Source organism: Chrysochloris asiatica, unplaced genomic scaffold (assembly GCF_000296735.1).
Source record: "Chrysochloris asiatica unplaced genomic scaffold, ChrAsi1.0 scaffold00071, whole genome shotgun sequence".
NCBI lineage: Eukaryota > Metazoa > Chordata > Mammalia > Afrosoricida > Chrysochloridae > Chrysochloris > Chrysochloris asiatica.
In genome coordinates this window covers 8,377,465-8,400,260 of record NW_006408589.1, presented here as the reverse complement: position 1 = coordinate 8,400,260, position 22,796 = coordinate 8,377,465, and the positions used below count along the sequence as shown (strand labels likewise).

Genomic DNA, 22,796 nt, shown 5'->3' with positions numbered 1-22,796 from the left:
GTCATCACAGTCAACTCTACTTTGAGGAGGCAGCTCTTCCCCAGTCACATTTTGAGTGCCTTACAACCTGAGGGGCTCACCGGCACTATACCTGACAGTGCTTCTCTGCTATTCCTAAAGTTTTCATTGACTAAATATTTGGAAGTAGCTCATCACTCCTTCTTCCTAGTCTGTCTTCATCTGGAAGCTCATCTGAAACCTGTCCACCATAAGTGAACCTGCTAGTATTTAAAATGCCAGTGGCATAGCTTCCAGAATCACAGCAACTCACAAGCCACCACAGTACGACAAACTGACAGTCAAGTGGTGGATGTTCTTAGATATCTGCCACTTATATAATAAAGCAAAAGTAATTGCAGTAATGGGAAAAGGCAATACCAATTGTTAAGTGCTGACAAGTTGGTTCTGACTCATAGTGACCCCTACAGGGTTTCCAAGGAGTGGCTGGTGAGTTTGACTGCTGACCTTGCAGTTCCAACTGACATTGTGGTCCAGTGCTTATCCTACAGAGCCACACAAAGACTCAGAGCTAAAAGATAGGGTGAGGCATTACAAAGTCAGCCTCAAGGACAAATCTCAGCCTATTTGGTAGCTGTGTGATTAATGTCCCTCATGCCTTTTTCACTTTTCAGGACTTTGTGACTGCTCTGTCGATCCTACTGAGAGGAACCGTCCATGAGAAGCTCAGGTGGACATTTAATTTGTATGACATCAATAAAGATGGATACATAAATAAAGAGGTAAATTCACAAGAAAGTCACTGTTAAGGAGAACACAGCCCAGGTGTGAGGTGTGTATCTAAACAAGAGTGGATCTTCTTTGGGGCTAGCAGAGCTGGTTCCTGGCAAAATGAAAAATGCCACATTTGATCACCTCCTTACCCTTCCCTGCCCAGGTTCTTAAGACAGGATTAAGTAAATTCATTCTCACTGGGGTGTAAATGATTTGTTTTAGTTTCCCTGGGAAACTTACAGTTGAACAGGTCAACAACCACAAGTTAAAGCTCACAGTTGGACCTACAAACATCCCTTGGCAGAGAAAAGGAAGCTTTTTGAGTAGGTTTACCAGTTGCTGTCCTGGTGTGGTGCTATGGGTTAATGAATCAGACTGTAAAGCCATTTGAACTGCAAAGTTAATGGTTCAAGCTCACCAGCTGCTCCTTGGAAACTCTATACAGGGTCGCTATGGGTCAGAATTGACTTGACGGCACTCAATAACAACAACCAGTTGCTGTCAGTTGGCTCAAACTCACGGTTATGCACTGTGTGTCAGTAGAACTTTGTTCCATAGGGTTTTCAATGACGGATTTTTTGGAATTAGATCACCAGGTCTACCTTCTGAAGGATCTCTGGTAGCGTAGTGGTTACGAATCAGGCTACGAACCTCAAGGTTGGCAGTTTGAAACTACTAGCGGTTCCGCGGGAGAAAGATGAGGTGGTCTGCTCCCGTACAGATTTACAGCTTGGAAACCCTGTACAGGGTCGCTATGGGTTGGAATCGACTCGACAGCATTTAACAACAACAACAACAACAGTCTTCTGAGGTGCCTCTGGGTGGACTTGAACCTCCAGCCTTTTGGTTAGCAGCCAATTACGTTAATCATTTGGACCACCCAGGGACTCCTTTGTGAGGAGAAAGACACACAAGGAATGTATCACATTGACCCCACTGATTTTGTCTACTAAAAACCACAGAAAGGAGGAGCAAGGGAAGGTCCAGCCATTTTTTTAAAGAAAGCCTCACAAATCATTCTGAACATCAAAGTATCTGTGGTGTCTAACCAATAAAATGCCCACAGCTCTTGGGAACTTTGGCATCTACTCTCTCTGTGGAAGCTTGAATGTAACATCCATAACATCCCCACAGGAGCCCTGGTGGTGCAGTGGTTAACTGTTCAGCTGCTAATAGAAAAGTCAATGGTTCTGACCCACTTGCTGCTCTGCAACAGAAAGATGTGTCAGTCTGCTACCCTAAAGATTGTTGTTATTATTGTTAAGTGCCATTGAGTCAGTTCCAATCCATAGCCACCCTCTATAGTGTTTCCAAGGAGTGGCTGGTGAGCTTCAACCACCAACCTTGCCATTCAAACCAACTTTACAGTCCAGCGTATTAACCCACAGCACCACACCAGGACTCCTTGAAAACCCTATGGGGCAGATCTACCCTGTCCTATAGGGTCGCTATGACCAGAATCGACTTGACAGCAACAGGATTGGATTTGTAAGATTCTCATTTACTGAGCTCTATTGTGCTAGGCCCTGGTGTGGTGCTGTGGGTTAATATGCCAGACTGCAAAGCCATTTGAACTGCAAGGTCGGTGGTTCAAACTCATCAGATGCTCCTCAGAAACCCTATACAGGGTCGCTATGGGTTGGAACCAACTCAAGGACACTTAACAACAACAACAAATTATGCCAGGCCCAGGGCTGGGAGTTGCCAGTGAGTGTCAGTTCTAATAGCATGTCATCCCTGGTGACGTTGGAGTCTTACAGAGAGAACACCAAAGCTCTGAGAGCTTACCCAACTTTCAGTCCTCATTCATCCAGTCATTTATTTGAGGGCTAATAAGGTATTCTTTGGGTAATGTGTCTGACAATCAGATGAGGGTCCATGCTCATGGAAGAGGTTAGAGAGATGGACAATAAACCGGAAAAATGTAAATCAACAGGTAGAGAGTATTTGGGCCGGAAGTTTCACAAAGGCCTCGGTCAATGAGATCTGGAGACCATCAGTGAGTGGGTTACTCATTCAGTTGGCACTTACTGGGCTCCTACCCCATGGCAGGCACGGTGCCCAATGCAGGCACCAGAACAAAGTTAGATCCAGCAGGCAGTCTGACAGAGCTCACACTCTCAGGAAACAGGTATATAAACTAATCATAAAGGCAACTTAATTGTTTTAATAAATACGTCCTGAGCACTGACTTCATGTCAGGCAGCACAGCAAGATTAGAAGGTAAACATGGCATGATTTGGAACTTCTCTGTGTCCCCATCAGCCAAGAAACAATGATTGTTCAGTATTCTCTTTATGGTGATGGTGGTGGTGGTGTGCTATGGAGTCGGTTCCAGCTCATAGTGACGCTATATAGGGTTTCCGAGGCTGTAAATCTTTACTGGAGCAGAGAACCTCATCTTTCTCCCACAGAATGGCTGGTAGTTTCAAACTGCTGACCTTGAGGTTAGCAGCCCAACTCATAACCACTATGATTTTTGGCTACAAAGAAAATAAAATATATGCTGGACGTGTGGCCAGAGACGGGCAAGGATCACATGGAACCTTGGCAACCTAAGACAGAGCCATTGCCATGCTGCAATGAGTTTCGATGATGGGTAAGACTGGGGAATTCGCACTGACCGCCTAAGACAGGCAGCGTCCCTTAAACAAATAATAAATAAGGGGGAATCTGAGGCAGACCATGCATATCTGGTCAGGAGTTCAAGTCCCTGTGGGCCCAAGCGTTGCAGACCATCCAAACCATAGACTCTGAGGATCAGACTTTAGCCACCTAGCAGACATAGCAAAATGTCCCTCATCTGATTATTCAGTTATGCTGGTTAGTAATTCCATACATGAGCCCTGGATACCCACAGATAAATGTAAAAACCTTCCCTAAAAGCCGAGACTGTAAATTCTAAAAAGGCAAAGTTTTTCCCAAAAAAAAAAAGCTAAAGAGATTAGAGAGAAACTCTGTTAACTGATGGTATGTGGAGGGAATTATAATCAATGTAATGAAACATGGTATATGAATGTTTGAATGGGAAACCAATGATGTTTCACTCAATCCACAATAAAAACCTTAAAAAAAAAAAAAAAGAAGAAGAAAGAAAATAAAATAATAAACATTAACTAGCTGAAGTTCTGAGAGATTTCTTGTAAAGATATAGGGAGTCTAATGAAACCTATGCAATCCCCATTGAAAATAAACAGCAGTTGGCCTCTTCACTTTCTCTCCCTTTGCTCTCTTTCTTCCCCTTCCTGAAGCAATGACTTGGATCAGGATGGCCACACCTTTCTTGGTAGGAATGGCAGGTTCAAGGTTTCAGCAGCATGAATCCCAAGAGGTGGATTTAGTTTATAGTCATTCTCAGACATTGTCTCTCGCTGGCTTCTCTTGATCTCTGTTACTGTGTCTGTCTTCCTTGGTTGTTCTTCTCTGTTTCTTAGTGTGTGCTCCTATATTCCCCCCACATCTCTTCTCCCTGACCCTCTCTCTACTTTTCTCCTCTCTTCTTCTCTCTTCTTTCTCTCCTTTCCTCCTAGCATTGCCTTCATCTACTCTATGCTCTGTTCACCTGCTCCATTCTACTCTTTGCACACCAGATTCCTCTGAAGACATTTTTTTATTTCTTCCCTTATTTAAACTCAGCTAAAACTGAAACAGGCCTGCCTGTGACACCAATTCTGGCCCCAACTCTGCTTGACTTTAGAGTTCCAGGGTTACAGCCCTCTGATTGTAGGACCTGTGCTTCTTCACTCAAACTTCCCAAAAGAGATATATGAGTAGCTCAGTTTGGGTCAGATGTCCACCTTTGTTCCAACTGGTTGTGGCCACAAGGACAGGTCACCTGGTACACACACAGCTACCAACCACTCAAAGAAATTATGGATTGAGGAGAGAGTCTTCCAAAAAGAGGGATATGAGCTGATCAGGACACAAACATGCCTGCCTTTTCCACCCATAGTGTCCACATAACAGCTCAAGATTCACAGTGCAATCTTTACTTCTCATGATCATAAAATGAGATTAAAAAGTGGGTGCGACATGAAACTAAATCGATGGATTAGCAAGGTGAGACTAAGAGAATCGTTTCAGAATGTCTTGTTGGTCTAGGTTATATGCTGGCAGAGAGAAGGCAGTGATGTACTTCATGGAATTGGAAAATCAAGGATGAGTACACGGCTAAATACCTCTCTCATTGTCCCAAACTTGAAATCTTACATTTTGTTGTTATGTGCCGTGGAGTTGGTTCCGGCTCGTAGCAACTATGTACAGAGTTTCTGAGGCCGTAAATCTTTACAGGAGCAGAAATCCTCATCTTTCTCCCACAGAATAGCTGGTAGTTTTGAACTGCTGACCCTGAGGTTAACAGCCCAATTCATAAGCACTATGCTACCGGAGCTCCTTTACTCTCACATATCACCCTTTATTTTTCTTTTAATTAAAAGTTTGCATTATGTAGGACTTTCTACTAATATGCATTTACCTCCAGGGATGATATAATGTTATTTTCATCAGCCATAAACATTGAGAATAACTGGAGTGGCACTGCAGGATAAGCATTAGACTGCTAACCACAAGGCTGGCAATTCAAACCCACTACTTGGAAACCCTATACAAGGTCACTGAGAGTTAGAACTGACTCAACGGCACTTATCAACAACAGCAATATATTATGACAAACATAGAGACCCTTGATTCGAGGAGTATCTGATGTTTGGGGTAGTCCTGATCATGATCTTTTTAACAAATGTCTAACTTGTGGAATCCTTGACCTAACAGGTCCTAAGAATAACCCTGGCTGTCCATCATTTTTCTCAACTGAAAACAGCAACAGATCTGGTGGGCTTTTAAAATCGCTATATCAGAACATAGGTAAATATGTGCCATCAAGTCAACACATGGTGACCTTATATTGCTGTTCTTCTTCTTAAGTGCTGCCCTCAAGTTGGTTCCAACTCTTAGTGACCCTGAATAGGGTTTCTGAGGCTGCAAATCTTTATAGGAGAAAAAAAGTCTCATGTTTCTTCCATGGAGCAGCTAGTGGGCTTGAACCACTGACCTTGTAGCTCACAGTCCAGTGCTTATCCTACAGAGCCAACTATGTACAACTGAACTAAATGCTGCCAGGTCCTATGCCTTCCTTGTGATCACTGACATGATTGAATCCATTGTTGTGGCCATGCGCCGGTCCACCTCACTAAAGGTCTCCCTTGCCCTGTTGACCCTCTTCTTCACCAAACACTATATCTCCCTCTAAAGACTGATCCCTTCTGATGACATCTTTCCTTAACAATTGATCCCTCCAAAGCAATCAAGTTAGACAGTGATCTGTTGTGAGCCTTAAGGTTTTCATTGGCTAATTTGTAGAAGTAGATTACCGGGTCTTTCAGCCTAGTCTGTCTTAGTCTGGAAGCACTGTTGAAACCTGTCTACCATGGATAACCCTGTTTGGTATTTGTGGTTACAATTCGGGCTGCTAACCTCAAGGTCAGCAGTTCGAAACCACCAGCTGTTCTGCGGGAGAAAGATGAGGCTTTCTGCTCCCCTAAAGATTTACAGCCTCAGAAACCCTGTACAGGGTCGGTATCAGTTAGAACCGTCTCCACGACACATAACCAACCACCAATGCTAGTGGTATAGCTTCTAGCATCACAGCAAAACATAAGCCCCTATACTATAACAAAGTGACAGCAGCAGTAAGCCAGAACATTAATGTTTCTTTAATTCAGAATAACACTTCCTTTACCTGGAGTCCATGGGATCAGGATACCATATATAAGTCCTTTGGAGAAGTGGTCCAAGAAAAGGTATCATACCCTAAACTTCTGAAGGCAAAGGGAATTTTCCACTGCCTTTCTTTCCACTTCTTTCTAGGAGTACACTCCTGGTGAGAACAGAAAATAGTCCCTTCAACCTGCTTTCTAATGCTCTTTCATCAACTGTCTCATTGGCAAAGGGGATAAGTCCCAAACTGTCATTTAAGAAAAGTTTGAGCTCATGGTCCCTACACTTCCATGTCCCCTCTCTAGGAGATGATGGACATTGTCAAAGCCATCTATGACATGATGGGGAAATACACATATCCCGTGCTCAAAGAGGACACCCCGAGGCAGCATGTGGACGTCTTCTTCCAGGTATGAGTGGCAACCCTGTGTATGAGAGCTCTAAGTTCAGTTTAGGCCAGCTAGCACACAAGCATCTGAACAAGTGGTTTGTGTCCAACCCTGTGCTGAGTACGGCAGGAAACAGAAAAGAATTAGAAGATATATTGTCCTCAAGGAACAGATCATCTAGTTAAGCAGACAAATATACACTGTAGAAGAGAACAGGGAAGTACATAATCAAGTGTAAGTGGTCTAGTGTGGTCTCTGAGTTCCACAGAAGTTCCTGAGGCATCAGAGTAAACAAAAAAGACTTCATTAAGCACATCTGTGAAGGTGTTAAGCATCTGTGGCTGGGGAATAAAAAGAAATGAGATTGGACACTAGGGTGTAGCCAGATTCAGAGGTGTGGCAAGGGGGGACACTTGCCCCTTGACACAAATCCAAAGGGATGCCAGACAAGAAGTCAAATGTCATTCTGAGAAACCAAAAGCATGAAAGGCAACTGCCTGAAGCAGAAAGACAAGTAGCAGAAAGGTGTATTATTTGTGGACCTGTCGTGGCTATAAAGACTATCTATGTCAATTCATCTGGAAATCGAGGGTCCCAATTTAGAGATTGCTCCTGGACACTCTTTCTCCTTTCTGTACCTCTGATAGTAAGATTCTGAACATTGAAGAGTTTAGGTTTGTTCTGACAATTAAGAGGCACCCTGGTGGCACAGTGATTAAAGTACTTGACTACTAACCAAAAGATCAGTGGTTCAAACTCACCAGCCACTCAACAGGAGAAAGATGTGGCAGTTTGAGCCCATAAAGATTGTTGTTGTTATTGTTATGTGCCATCTACTTGGTTCTGACTCATAGCGACCCTGTATAGGGTTTCCTAGGAATGACTAGTGGGTTTGAACCATCAATCTTGCGGTTAACAGTCCAGTGCTTATCCTACAGCACCACACCAACACTCCCCATAAAGATTAAAGTCTTGGGCATCTCATAGGGCCGTTCTACTCTGTCCTATAGGCTCTATGTAAATTGGAATTTGCTTAATGACAGTGGGTTTGGCTTTGGTCTGGCATTGAGGAGGGGAATGGAATAATCAGAGTGGTGTTTTAGTTTTGTTTTTGTTTTTCAAATTAACATATAGAGTCAGAGTGTCAAAGCTCATTCTAGTACAATTACCACTTTACAGATGGAAAACAGAGGCTTAAAGACTTGTTCAAGTTTATACAATAAGCAATAGCAATAGAACTAGAACCTTCCATGCCCAGCCTGGTTTCAGCCAGAAGTATAAGCTAGGAGAGACTGGGGCAAACATGTTAGGATGTTAGCAGTATAATCCAGCAATGAGGGTCTGAAGGAAGTCTTTTCATTTTCAAGAAGCTCATAGAGGTCAAAAAGCTTTAACCAGGTCAAATGGAGTAGTCTGATCAATGGAAGACAACTCTTATTCTCTGGGGAAAGTTGGTTAATAAAAAAGCAAGTTTTGGGATGCAGATTTCTTAAAGTCCTTCCTTTTGTCTTTCAGAAAATGGACAAAAATAAAGATGGCATAGTGACTTTAGATGAATTTCTTGAATCCTGTCAGGAGGTAAGGAGAGGTCTCTAAACCTGGGAAAGAAAATCTGGGGACTGAGGGCCACAGAAGGAAAAGGGTTGAGTAACCCGCATATATCTGCTACCCCTCAGATCAGTCAGTACTACCACCACCACTAACAACAAAAATAACATCAATGCAGAGTCCAACTATCTCCACTCCTCAAACTGGCCGGCAATTTGGTCTTGGTTAAGCACAGCTCTGAGCCAGGCAGCCTATGTAGAGGTCTAGGGAAGGTGAAACCACAGACTTTCCAAGTGGGCAACATAGTCACTTCCAACCTTCTCTGGCTTGATGGCTCACTCCCCCAGACTACATGGAAGTAGCTAAAGCTGTGATTCTCAAGCCATAGCATGCTTAAAAACTACTGTAGATTTCCAAGTCTTAATACCAGTAAGTGACTCTAATTTCACAGAGACAGAGTGGGGGCTAGAAATCACCTACAAATACCCTAGACTAATGCTTCTAAAACTTTCCTGTGCAAACCAGTCTCTCCTAAATTTAGGTTAAAATGTGGAGCTTGGAAATATGCATGCCTAACACACTTCCAGGTAATGATGAAGCTGCCGGTCCTTGGACCACATTTTCATTAGTCTAAAGAATAGACTAGTCTCTGCCAGATACACTGAACTGGAATAATTGCTTTCAACTATTTTGAAAAAATGTATTTATACCCTCCACTTTATTTCAGAAAGGTACAGAGTTATTCTAAGCTTTCCCTAATAAGAACTGCAAGTGCAAGACAGCAAAGGAAACGTTATTAACACATACTGAGCACCAACCATGTTTCAGGCACATTCTACAAATGTCACAACAATCCTATAAGAGAGACATTCATACAGAGGGATATTCAAAGTATCTAACAACTAAACAGGCGAAGCATTCATAGTCATTGACTGACCTGGCTGAACCAATGCCCTAGAGGAGTGCCCCTGAGGAACCCTGCTAACCGCTGTATTAACCCATTCGTTGATGGATCTTTGGGTGGTCCAGGGGTCTTGGGCCAGTTATCTGGTAGCCAGAGGAGTAGAAGTTGCTCTGGAGAGGGAAGCTCAGATATGTAGCTATTTATCAACAGGGTGGGAAATATTTCTGCATTTTGAGCATTACAAATAGGCTGAACTGCAGCATCTATAATAAACATTTTAAAGCAGAAAAACAGAGGCATCACAAGACATTTGACTAAGGTCACAGCAGAAAGCAGTGATGGAGCATGAATTCCTGCCAGACTTGATTTTAAATAAAATACTCTGCGGAAGTATACTTTTTTGACTTGACTTATCAGATTGGTCAGTGGTTCAAACCCAGCAGCAACTAGGGTCAGAAAGGGGTGGCAGACTGCTTGCAGAACAATGTACAGCCTCGAAAACTCTATGGAGTCTTTCTGCTCTGACTTATAGGGGCTATATGAAGCCAAATCCACTCAAAGATAGTGGGTTGGGTTTGGGGTTTTATCAGTTTAGAAAGGATTTTAATCCTTTTCTCACATTAGCAACTTCTTCTATAACTAACTATTCATTAGTGAATTTTTTTTTTTTCACACACACCCAATAGTTAGAGAAAGATGAGGCTTTCTGCTCCCGTAAAGATTTACAGCCTCGGAAACCCTGTACTGGGAAACCCTGTACAGGGTCGCTATGGGTCGGACCCGACTCGATGGCACTTAACAACAACAACATGATCATATGAGGACTCCTGGTGTGGCACTGTAGGATCAGCACTAGACGGCTAACCACAAGGTCAGCAGTTCAAACCCACCAACTGCTCCTCAGAAACCCTATTCAGGGCCGCTATAAGGAGCTCTGGTAGCGTAGTGGTTACGAATCGGGCTGCGAACCTTAGGGTCAGCGGTTCGAAACTACCAGCCGCTCCGCGGGAGAAAGATGAGGCTTTCTACTCCCGTAAAGATTTACACCCTCGGAAACCCTGTACAGGGTCGCTATGGGTCGGACCCGACTCGATGGCACTTAACAACAACAACAACAACATGAGTCAGAAATGACTCCACAGTACTTAACAACAACAACAACAACAATGACCACGTGAAGAAGGTGAGGCATAGAGAGATTAAGTAATCTGTCCAAGGTCACACAGCTAGTAAGTGGCAGAGCCAGAATTTGAATGCAGGTAGCCTGAATATGGTGCTGTTGATTAATGTGCTGCACTGCAAAGTCGGTTAGAGACACAAGGTCAGCGGTTCAAGCTCACTAGCTGCTCCTTGGAAACCCTCTACAGGATCACCATGGATCGAAACCGACTTAATGGCACTTAACAACAACAACAAGCCTGAATAAGAACTCATATACTTATGCACTAGGTAGTATTACCTCGCTGTTCTAACAACTGTTGAAAGATTTCAAGTAACCAGAACCAACTTTTGTCTTTGTCAGTTAGTTTACTCTGCTGTAGGTTTGCTTTCCATAATTTCTGCTCTGACTTATTTCCTCCTTTGATTTTTGTTTTGTTCTGGTTTTCATTCAATTTGATGAGTTGGAGAGATATTTCCAGCTCCTGAGATGGAAGCTTAGGTCATTGATTTCTAGCTACTTTTTTCTCTATGCACTTAAAAGTATAAACATCCCTTTGATTACTGTTTTAGCTGCCATAAAATGTGATTATATTTTCATTATCTTTTCATTCAAAATGTTTTCCTCTCTGACCTATGGATTATGTAGAAGTGTGTTGTTTAACATCCAAACACTTGATGATATTCTGCATTCAATACTTTTACCTTAGAGACTATATGATAGGAGAATTTATAATAGAAAAATATATACTAGAGAACACGAAATTACAAAGTCAGGAAAGCCAAAAGTTGCCTTTCTGAAGAGGTAAATAAAGTTGAAGATCCTAGATTGCTGTTGTCATTGTTAGGTGCCCTGAAGGCGGTTCTGGTTCATAGTGACCTTATTATGCACAACAGAATGAAACACTGCCTCTACTGTTCTAATGACTGCCTCTTGGTCTATGTACAGGTTCTTCATGAATACAGTTAAGTGTTCTGGAATACTCATTCTCTCCAACGTTGTCCATGGCATGTCATGATTCACACAGTCAAAAGCCTTTGCATAGTCAATAAAGCGCAGGTACATATCTTTCTGGTATTCCCTGCTTTCAGCCAAGATCCATCTGACAGCAGCAATGATATCCCTCGTTCTACATCCTTGTTTGAATCCGGCTTGAACCTTTGGCATTTCTGTCAATGTACGGATACAACCATTTTTTAACTATCTACAGCAAAATTTTACTTGCATGTGATCTTAATGATATTGTTTGATGATTTCCCTATTCCTTTGGGTCACCTCTCTCTGGAACGTGCACAAATATGGATCTCTTCCAATCAGCTGACCAGGTATCGTCTTCCAAACTTCTTAGCATCATTGCATGAGTGCCTCCAGTGCTGCCTGAGTTTGCAAAAAGATTTCAAATTGTATTCCATCAATTCCTGGAGCCTTGTTCTTTGCCATTGCCTTCAGTGCAGTTTGAATCTCTTCCTTCAGTACCGTCGGTTCTTGATCATATGCCACCTCTTGAAATGATTGAACATCAACCTTTTTTGTTGTTGTTGTACTCTGTGTATTCTTCTCATCTTCTTTTGAGACTTTCTACATCATTCAATATTTTGCCCAAAGAATCCTTCAATATTACAAATTGAGGCTTGAATTTTTTTCTTCAATTCTATCGGCTTGAGAAATGTTGAGCATGTTCTTCCCTTTTGGTTTTCTATCTCTAGGTCTCATCTTAATACTTGACTTTGTCTTCTCAAGCTGCCCTTTGAAATTTTCTGTTCAGCTTTTATCTCATTTCTTCCATTTGCTTTAGCACCTTTGCTTGAGAGCAAGTTTCAGAGTCTCTTCTGACACCCATTGTGTCTTTCTTTCTTGTCTTCTTAATGACCTTTTGCTTTATTCCTGTATGATGTTCTTGATGTCACCCCTCAACTCTTCTGGTCTTCAGTCATTAGTGTCTAATACATCAAGTCTGTTCTTAAGATGGTCTCTAAATTCAGGTGGCATATGTTCAAGGTCATATTTTGGCTTTTGAGGACTAGTTTTAATTTTCTTCAGCGTCAGCCTGAACTTGCATATGAGCCATTGATGGTCTGTGCCACAGTCAGCCTCTGGTCTTGTTTTGGCTGATGATATTGAACCTTTCTAACATCTTCTCCCACAGATGTAGTCAGTTTGATTTCTTTGTATTCCATCTGGTGAGGTCCATGTGTCTTTTATGTTGTTTAAAAAAGGTATTTGCGATGAAGAAGTCATTGGTTTTGCAAAATCCTATCATGCGATCTTCAGCATCATTTCTGTCACCAGGGTAATATATTCCCATTATTGATTCTTCCTCTTTGTTTCCAACCTTTGCATTTCAATCACCAGTAATTATTAATGTATCTTGTTTGCATATTTGATCAATTTCAGACTGATGAAGTTGGTAGAGTTATTCAATTTCATCATCACTGGCTTTAGTGGTTCATAGGTAATTTTGAATAATAGTGGTACATTAACTGGTCTTTGTTGTTTGTTGTTGTTGTGAAGTGCTCTCGAGTTGGTTCCAACCCATAACCACCCTGTATAGGGTTTCCAAGATGCAACTGGTGAGCTTGAACCACCAACCTTGTGGTTCAAACCAACTTTACCGTCCCGCACATTAACCCACAGTGCCACACCAGGACTCTGGGTCTTCCTTGTAGGCATATGGATATTATCTTACCACAGACCGCATTGTATTTCAAGATGTAGCTTGAAATGTTCTTTTTGATGATGAATGCGACGTCATTCCTCTTTAATTTGTCATTCCCAACATAGTAAGTGATACAATTGTCAGATTCATAATAGCCAGTACCAGTCCATTTCAGTTCACTAATGCCTAGGATATTGATCTTTATGCGTTCATTTCATTTTTGACAACTTCCAGTTTTCCTAGTTTCATACCTCTACATTCCATGTTTTGATTATTGATGGATGTTTGCAGCTATTTCTCCTCATTTTGAGTTGTACCTCATCAGCAAATGAAGGTCCCAAAAGCTTTACTCCATTCATGTCATCATGGTCAATTCTACTTTGAGGAGGCATTTCTTTCCCAGTTGTATTTTGAGTGGCTTCCAACCTAAAGAGCTCATCTTCTGACATTATACCTGACAATATTCTGGTGCTTTGTTTTCATCTTCCAGTACAATATGTGACTGTGTTCTAGTACTATTCACAAAGTTTTCAGTGGCTAAACATTCAGCCCTGAATGCACTTGATCTCATCTCATCTCGGAAGCTAAGCAAGGTCTGGCCTGGTTGGTACTTGCCTGGGAGACCAACTAGGAATACCAGATGCTATTGGGGGTTTTTTGAGTCCTGGTGTGGTGCTGTGAGTTAATGAACTGGGCTGTAAGGTCTGTTTGACTGCAAAGTCGAGGGCTCAAGCTCACCAGCTGCTCCTCAGAAACCCTATATAAGGTCTCTGTGTGTCAGAACCGACTCAACGGCAGTTAACAACAACAACAACAACAAACACTCGTAAGTAGTCCCACTCTCCTTCTTCCTAGTCTGTCTTAGTCTAGAAGCTCAGATGAAACCTGTTCACTGGGAAATGCTGCTGGTATTTAAAATACTAGTGGGTGGCATAGCTTCCAGCATCATAGCAACTTTCAAGCTGCCACCGTATGACAAAATAACAGACAAGTGGTGGAGAAGATCCTGGATAGAGTAGAACAAAATGCAGAACAAACCTCAAAATCATAAATAGACTAGGCTTACTGCATGGATCTATAAATCTAGATCTTTAAATAGATCTGTAAATCTTTCAGGACCCCAGAGACTATAACCTTTGGTCACGTTTCAGTGAATTCATCCCTATGGCTCAGTTTTCAGCCAAATGATAGACGGATCTATAAGGGAACAATGGCATTAGTGAGATATGCACAGCTTAGAATAATCAACCAGTTGAGATCAAAGGGCAGCACTTACCCAAGGACAAAGTTTGAAAAAGTTAGGAAACAAGGAAAAATGGAAATACAAAACACAGAGAGGAAATGGGATAAATGGTGCTGCATGCACTGAGGGGGTTGTAATCAGTGAGATGAAACAAAATGTGTATGAATTGTTGAATATAAAACTGATGATCTGCTCTGTAAACTTTCACCTAATCCACAATAAAAAGTTTTTTAAAAATGTTTTTCCCACCACCCCCCAAAAAAACAAAACAGACAGAGAAAATTCAAATGATCGATATCAGGAGTAAAAAGGTAACATCCATGTATTCAAAAAAGAGGACTTGAGGAATTCATTATCAATAAATTGGACAATTTACTGAAATCTATGGATTCCTTGCAAAACACAATTTATGGGAACAAACATAAAAAGAAATAGAAAATATGAAGTCTGTTGAAAAACAACTGAAACTGAATCTGTAATATAAAACTTTCCTACAGAGGAAATGACAAGCTTAGATAGCTTCCCTGGTAAATTTTTCCGAACATTTAAGGAAGACATATACTAATCGTATACAGTCTTTGAGAATAGAGAGAGTAAGACAACTACTCAACTTGATTTATGAACCTAGCAGAACCATAATACAGAAATTTGACAAGGCCATTACTTGTAATAAGTTAAAAGAAAATTCAGGCTAACATATTCTATTTGAATAAATACAAATAATCAAATCTAGCAATATATAAAAAATTATACATTATAAATAAATGTGAGATTTTTCCCCCCAGGAATGCAAGGTTGACTGAATATTCAAGAAATAATCTATGTAATTAATCAGATTAATAGAATAAAAGAAAATCCACCTGACCACTTCAATAGATGCAGTAAAATTTGATAAAATGCCATTCTCAGAGCTTCTTAAAAGAAGCAGCATTCACTTAGGTAGTTTGTTTCTTCTGAATCCTTCTTTAAGACCAGAGAAGGTGCTTCTTGATTTGCGTTGTTCACTTCTTAGGTCCTCACACCCTAGCCTTCATTTCTCACAGCCTTGCAGAGTTCTTTCTGCACAGGACATCCATGCAAGAGGTTTGCTCCCCTGAATTACGGAGCCTGAGGAGCCTCAGAGACATCTAATCATTTTCTCTTTTCCTTCCCCCCTTTCCAGGATGACAACATCATGAGGTCCCTCCAGCTATTCCAAAATGTCATGTAACTGGAGACACAACCATTCAACTCTCAGAGACATCGTACCAAACAACCACTTTAACACCCTGGTCTGCCCTTGTTCTGACTTTACATGCCGACTCTTGGGACAGAAATGCCTTTTAAAGACTTTGAAAGCATTCTCTGCTGAAGACTTTCTATAGAACCCAGCATTACCTGGCTCGGTCTCTGGTTGCCAGTCCTCCTTCCTCCCTCTTCTTGAGAGAGACAAGATGAAACTTGAGTTTGTTTTGGAAGCATGCTCATCTCTTCACACGGCTGCCCTATGGAAGGTCCCTCTGCTTGAGCTTGAATAGTCATGCACGATCATCTGCTTGCGTGCTCCAGCCCATCTGCCTCTGAGTGCTCATCATATCTAGAAGCCAGAAGGCCTGAGCGGCCAACACACACCTCCTTCTGATGGCCTGCGGGACCAATGTGCCTGATTCTCTCCTTTGGGTGGGAAGAATGAACATTCTACAGAATAATTAGAATCAACCATGGTTAGATTGGGAGAGCCAGCGCCTAACACAAGCAGGAAAAGACTGATTTATTAAGCACGGCATTGTCTGATGACTCAAACTGCCCACATCCATTGTCTCCAGAAGAATGGGCCAAACATGATCTCTCACTAGTGTCTGTACTGTTAGCACAAGTCCCTTCATGTGCCCAGGAAGGGAGTCATTGCCCTGTGGTCCATGCCTCCTCCCCATCCCCTGCTCGAGTCCAGCGCTGCATGTCCCTACAAAAAGAGCCCAGAATGCCTGCAAACTGCTGTAATTTTATCCATGTTCTAATCAATAAACAGAACTATTTCTTAACACTTGCATTCTTCAATTTGTCCATGACTCCATTGGGCAGAGAGGTAAGTTGTGGAAATGGAAGATTAGTCCATTCATTCACATCCGGTTACTATTACTTACTATGTGCCAGGAACTACGCCAGGCAGTGGAACCATGCTTCCTGCAACCAGCACCAAGTCACCACAAGCAAACGTGCAATACAAATACAAGTAGTGTCACTAAATGCAAATTACAACCCATCCAAAACAATTTGTAAATCCGAAGACCGTCAGTGTAGAAACTCAGGAGCTTCAAGTTGGTATGGTTGGGAATATAAAGATGAAGAGACCAGTATTTCCTGCTGAGGGACTTGGATACCAGGACTTGATCAAGTGGCTTCAGCTTATACATTATCAGCAAATGACGACTTTGTGGGATTCCCTGGGTCTTGTTTGCCTATTTGACATCAGAGAATAAGAGCTAGTAGCATTCTTGAAGGGAAAGCAAAGGACTAAATTGCTATTATGTGCCAACTGCAGTGCTAGCACCTTTATGTTGTTGTTGTTGTTAAGTGCCGTAGAGTCAGTTCTGACCCATAGCAACCCTGAACAGGGTTTCGGAGGCTGTAAATCTTTACGAGAGCAGAAAGCCTCATCTTTCTTCCGCAAAGCAGCTGATAGTTTTTGAACTGCTGACCTTGCGGTTCGCAGCCCAATTCGTAACCATTTCGCTACCAGAGCTCCTTAGCACCTTTATACATATTATTTATTTAATGTTCATGGAACAGAATTCTGGAAGGTTATTGTTGTTAGGTGCTGTAAAATCATCTCTGATTAATAGTGACCCTGTTGTTAAGCACTGTGGACTAGGTTCTGATACATATTGACCCTATATAGGGTTTCCAAAGGAAACTTTCACTTCCAACTGACCTTTTGGTCCACTGCTTACCCTCTAGTGCCACACCAGAACTCCTAATAGCAATCCTATGCATAACATAATGAAACATGACCCAATACTGTGATAGCCTAACCATTGTTGTTATGTTTGTGTCCATTGATTCTGCCACTGTGCCAATCCATCTCGTTGGAGGTCTTCCTTTTATTCCCTGACTCTCCAGTTTACCAAACATGATGTCCTTCTTCAGGAACTGGTCCCACCTGATAACATGCCTTAAATACAAGAGATGAAGTTTTGTGATTCTGGTATCGAAGGAACTTCCTAGCTGTACTTCTTCCAACACAAATCCGTTTATTCTTCTGGATATCCATGGTACCTTCAAAATTCTCCTCCAACACCATAACTCAAATTTATCCATTTTTCTCTTCTCTTCCTTAATCATTATCCGACTTTTACATGCATATGATGCTATTGAAAATACCTTGGCTTAGGTCAGGTACACCTTAGTCTTCAAACTGATATCTTTGCTCTTGAGCACTTTAAAGAGGTCTTGTGTGGAAGACTTGTCTAATGTATTATGTCATTTGTTTTCTTGGCTGCTGCTTCCATGAGTGCTGATTGTGGATCCAGGCAAAATGACACCTTTGATGACTTCAATTTCTTCTCCATTTTTCATGATGTTGTTTATTGGTCCAGTGGTGAGGACTTTTGTTTTCTTTACATTGAGGTGCAATCCTCCATACTGAAGGCCATGATCTTTGATCTTCATCAATAAGCATTTTAAACCTTCTGTGCTTTCAGCAAGCAAGGTTGTCTCATCTGCATATTGCAGATTGTTAATGAGTTTTCCTCCAGTCCTGATGCCACTTATGCTACTATTCATGTAATCCAATTTCCCAGATCATTTGCAATGAATAATTTAGCATACAGTTTGAATAAATATGGTAAAAAGATGCAATCCTGGAGCACACCTTTCCTGATTTTAAACCAGTCAATATCCCCTTCTCTGTCTGAACAACTGCCTCTTTATCTATGTACATGTTCTTCATGGACACAATTAAGTGTTTTAGAATACCCACTCTTTGCAATGTTATACAGAGCTTGTAATGGTCCACACAGTTGAAAATTTTTGCATAGTCAATAAAGCACAAGGGAACAACTTTCTGATATTCTTTGCTTTCTGTCATGATCCATCTGACATCAACAATGATATTTCTAGTTCCACGTCCTCTTCTGAATCCAGCTTGAATTTCTGGCAGTTCCCTGTCAATGTACTGTTGCAACTGTTTCTCAAGTATCTTCAATAAAAGTTTATTTCCATGTGATATTAATTATATTGCTCAATGATTTTTGCATTTCACTTGATCACCCCTCTTTGGAATGGGCATAAATATGCATCTCTTCCAATCAGTTGGCCAGGTGACTGTCTTCCAAATTTCTTGGCATAGATTAGTGAGTGCTTTCAGTGTGGCATAGTTTGCTAAATGACTTCAACTTGTATTCCATCAATGACTGGACCCTTATTTTTCACCAAAGACTTCAGTACTGCTTGGATTTCTTGCATCAATTCTTTATGATATGCTGTTGTTATCGTTAAATACCATCAAGTGATGGTCATAGTGACCCTGTTTCCAAGGAGTGGCTGTTGAGCTTGAACCACCAACTTTGACCTGTGGTTCAAAACAACTTTTCAGTCTAGCTCATTAATTCACAGTACCACATCAGGACTCCGTTCTTTATGATATGATTGAACATCGATCATTTCTTTTTGGTACAGTGACTCTGTGTATCCTCCCATCTTTTGATGCTTTCTGCATCATTCAATATTTTGCCAATAGAATTCTTGAATATTTGCAATGAATAAATCCTTTGTCTTACAAAATTCCTTCAAATTATCTCCAGAATCTTTTCTATCAATAAGGCCATATTTTCCAATTATTGATCCTCCCTCTTTGTTTCCAACCTTGACATTCCAAGACCAATAATTCTCCATGCAACTCGATTGCATGTTTAATCAATTTCATACTGAATAAGTTAGCAGAATTCTTCACCTCCATCTTCACTGGCTTTACTTGTTGGTGTGTACATTTGCATATTAGTGGTATTAATTGGCCTCGCTTGTAGGTGTATGGGTATTATCCTATCACAGCATTGTACTTATAGATAGATCTTGAAATGTTCTTTTTGACAATGAACACAATACCATTCTTCTTGAATTACCGATATAGTAAGCTTTATGATTGGCTGATTCAAAATGGCTAATACCAATCAATTTCAGCTCACTAATGCCTAGGATTTTGATCTTTATGTGTTCTATTCATTTATGACACCTTCAAATTTTCTTAGATTCATATTTCATACATTCCATGTTGTGATTGTTATGAATGTTTACAGTTGTTTCTCCTCATTTTGAGTTTTGCCCCTTCAACAAATGAAGGTCTTTAAAGCTTTGCTCCATTCATGTCATCATGGTCAACTCTTCTTTGAGGAGGCAGCTCCTACCTAATCATATTTTGAGTGCTTTCTAACCTGAGGGGCTCATCTTCTGACACTGTACCTGACAATATTCTCCTACTATTCATAATGTTTTCACTTGCTGGTACTATATCTGACAATTTCCCATTACTATTCATAAGGTTTTCAGTGATTAGCCATTCAGAAATGGGCTGCCTCTGCTATGGCACAGCAGGATAATGTACTGGACCACAAGGTTGGTTTGAACCTCAATGTTGGGGGTTCAAACTCACCAGCCACTCCTCAGAAATCCTTTACAACAACACAGCCTTCGTCCTAGTCTGCATCACAGTGACAAGCAAGATACCACAGTATATAAACTGACAGCTGAGTGGTGGATTCTTGAAGGTTGTTGCTGTTGTTGTTGTTAAATGTCATCGAGTCAATTCTGACCTATAATGATCGTATTTTTGTTTCCAAGGAGCAGTTGGTAAGCTTGAACCACCAACCATGCAGTTCAAGTGACCTTACAGTCTAGCACATTAACACCCAGCGCCACAGCACATAGAGGTGAGGAGGCCTGCCAAAGGTACTGCGATATGCACCACTAATGTATTCCTTTTGTACAGAGATACAACAAAATCAAATCATGCAATATATAAATAGCATAATACATCATAAACAAACAGAAATTTGTTCCAGGAATGTAAGGTTGATTTAACTCTCAAGAATTCATCTGTGTAATTAATCACATGAATAGAATAAAAAAGGAAAACCAATCATCTCAGTAAATGTAGAAAATGTATTTGATAAAATGCATTTGCCCAGAGTTTCTTAAAAGAAGCAAGGCTCACTATTTTACAGTATTTTTTTTTTCCCCCTTCTGAATTCTTCTTTAAGCTTAGGGAGGTATAGATAGTAGCTCTGAAAAGAAGTTCAACTCTTCCCGCTCTAACCTAGGGGATTCTGACTTACCCCAAGGAATTGACAGTGCCTCAGACAATATCATCCATGTTTAGTCAGTTAGAGAGGCGCAGGTACTCTTTGAGCCCACGTCACAAATGATAAACAGATGCAGAGAAGGGATATATTCAGGTAACCATGGATCAGGCCACCACAATTCATGCATGCCATCATGAAATATTCCCAGTGTAATTGCCACTGTCTGCCAACTCTCTTGGTTGGGAAATCATAAGGGCCACAGTTCCCTTCCTCTATTTGGGCTTCCTGAAAGCAGTCATAGGTTTACCTAAGGCTGAAGAATATGGGACCAACTCATGGTTACCCCATGTTTGTCAGAATGCAACTGTGCTCCAAAGAATTTTCAAGAAATGATTTTTTTTTTTCAAAATAGATCACCACGTCTTTCTTCTGAGGTACCTCTGGATAGACTTGAACCTCCAACCTTTGAGTTAACAACCAAGCACATTAACCATTTATACAACCCGGGGTCTCCCAGCAAGACATAAAGAGGATCTGTACTTGTGAAACTTCTCATGTGGGGATTGAGCCTGTAGAAGAATGTCTAGGCCAGTGGTTCTCCACCTAACTGCACAGCAGGGTCACCTGGGGAGCTTTGAAAACTGCCAATGCCTATGCCCCACCCCAGATAAATCAATACAGAAACTCTGAGGGTGGGGCCCAGGCATACCGAATGTTTTTAAAAGCTGCCAGCTGATTCTAGCATGCATTAAGGACTGAGATGCTGGAAGCTAACCACACCCAGCTCCCTGAATGAAGCACACATCAGCTAAGCCAATTCATCTGTTCCATCCCCTCAACAAGAATCCCCCTGGCCACATGATTGGACCAGGGATGGGTTTAAGAATTAAGCAGTCTAAGTTACATGAATCTCAAGATTTGCACTTGGAATGATGGGACAACATTGCTGTCTGTCATGTTACTGTTGTTGTTAAGTACCATCAAGTGGGCACTGACTCCTAGTGACTCTATGCACAACAAAACAAAACACCAGACCAGTCCTGGGCCAACCTCACAATTGTTGCTGTCCTTGAGCCCATTGCTGCTGTCACTGTGCTAATCCATCTTGTTGGGGAGGAGAGCTTCCTCTTTTGCTCTGACCCTCCCCTTTACCAAGCATTATGTCCTTCTCCAGGGACCAGTCCCTTCTGACAATATGTCCGAAGTATGAGAGATGAAGTCTGGCCATTCTGGCTTCTAAGGAGCACACTGGCTGCACTTCTTCCAACACAGATCTGTTGGTTCTTTTGGCAGCCCATGGCACTTTTAATATTCTCCTCCAACACTGTAACTCAAATGCATCAATTCTTCTCCTGTTTACCTCATTCACTGACTGCCATACTGTACATGAATGAGAAGAATATAGTCCTACAACTTACTGAAAGCTTATCTGCCAACCAAAGAGAAGATACACCTGATACCACAGAAGGCATGTTACCACTGTGACACACAAGTCAGTTCCAACTCCTGGCGACTCCATATTTGTCAGAGTACAATTGTGCTCCATGCTGTTTTGAAATCTGTGACCTTCCATAGGCAGATAACCAAGTTTTTCTTCCAAGGTGCCTCTAGGTTACTACCAACCTTTTAGTAAAGAGCTTAATTGTTTGTACCACCCAGAGAATCTGGAGGCATGGCAGACAGATGAAAAAACAAAAACAAAACCCAGAAAATGATCCCTTGGTGGTATCATTGAGCTGTGGAATCAAGTTGCTCCTGAAACCAGATCTACCTTTTCAGATGCCTACATGAGATGCCTAAATGAAATCAAGACCAGTGCTTTTCTACCTTGACTCTATCTCAGAATCACGTGGGGAGCAGGTAAGCAAACATTTTCTGAATTGACAAATGCCCACGTGCCATCTCAGATATACTGAATCAGAATCTCTGACAGTGGGGTCCTGAGCATCCATAGGTGATTCTAATAAACATCCAGGGTTGAGAACCCTTGCTCTACAACAATGGAAGGGCTGATAGCCTTCAGTTCTGAGCCCCTAATGTTGAGAGGAACATCATTAACTGGGGATATTTGGGGGAAAATCAGGTTGGAAGGAAGATTGAAAACTGGTCCTAAAATGAATAAGCCACAGACCAGAAGTCGTCAGGGTGAGGGGAAAGGGCAGCATATTGCAGCAA

The 22,796-nt window shown here is 41.5% G+C and overlaps 1 protein-coding gene across 7 annotated transcripts in view; it reads left to right on the top strand.

Moving 5' to 3' along the window:
• KCNIP1 (Kv channel interacting protein 1) overlaps window positions 1-16,366 on the top strand; it is a 600,752-nt gene extending 584,386 nt beyond the window's left edge. For 5 of the 7 annotated variants that reach the window (XM_006864822.1, XM_006864824.1, XM_006864826.1 and 2 more), the window contains 4 exons: window positions 633-740; window positions 6,753-6,857; window positions 8,352-8,414; window positions 15,509-15,556. In XM_006864822.1, coding sequence (XP_006864884.1) covers window positions 633-740; window positions 6,753-6,857; window positions 8,352-8,414; window positions 15,509-15,556 — 324 coding nt within the window. Of the gene's footprint in view, window positions 1-632; window positions 741-6,752; window positions 6,858-8,351; window positions 8,415-15,508 lie in introns of all 7 variants that reach the window. The other 2 variants (XM_006864823.1, XM_006864821.1) reach the window with 2 other exon arrangements.
• Window positions 16,367-22,796: the final 6,430 nt, after the last annotated feature.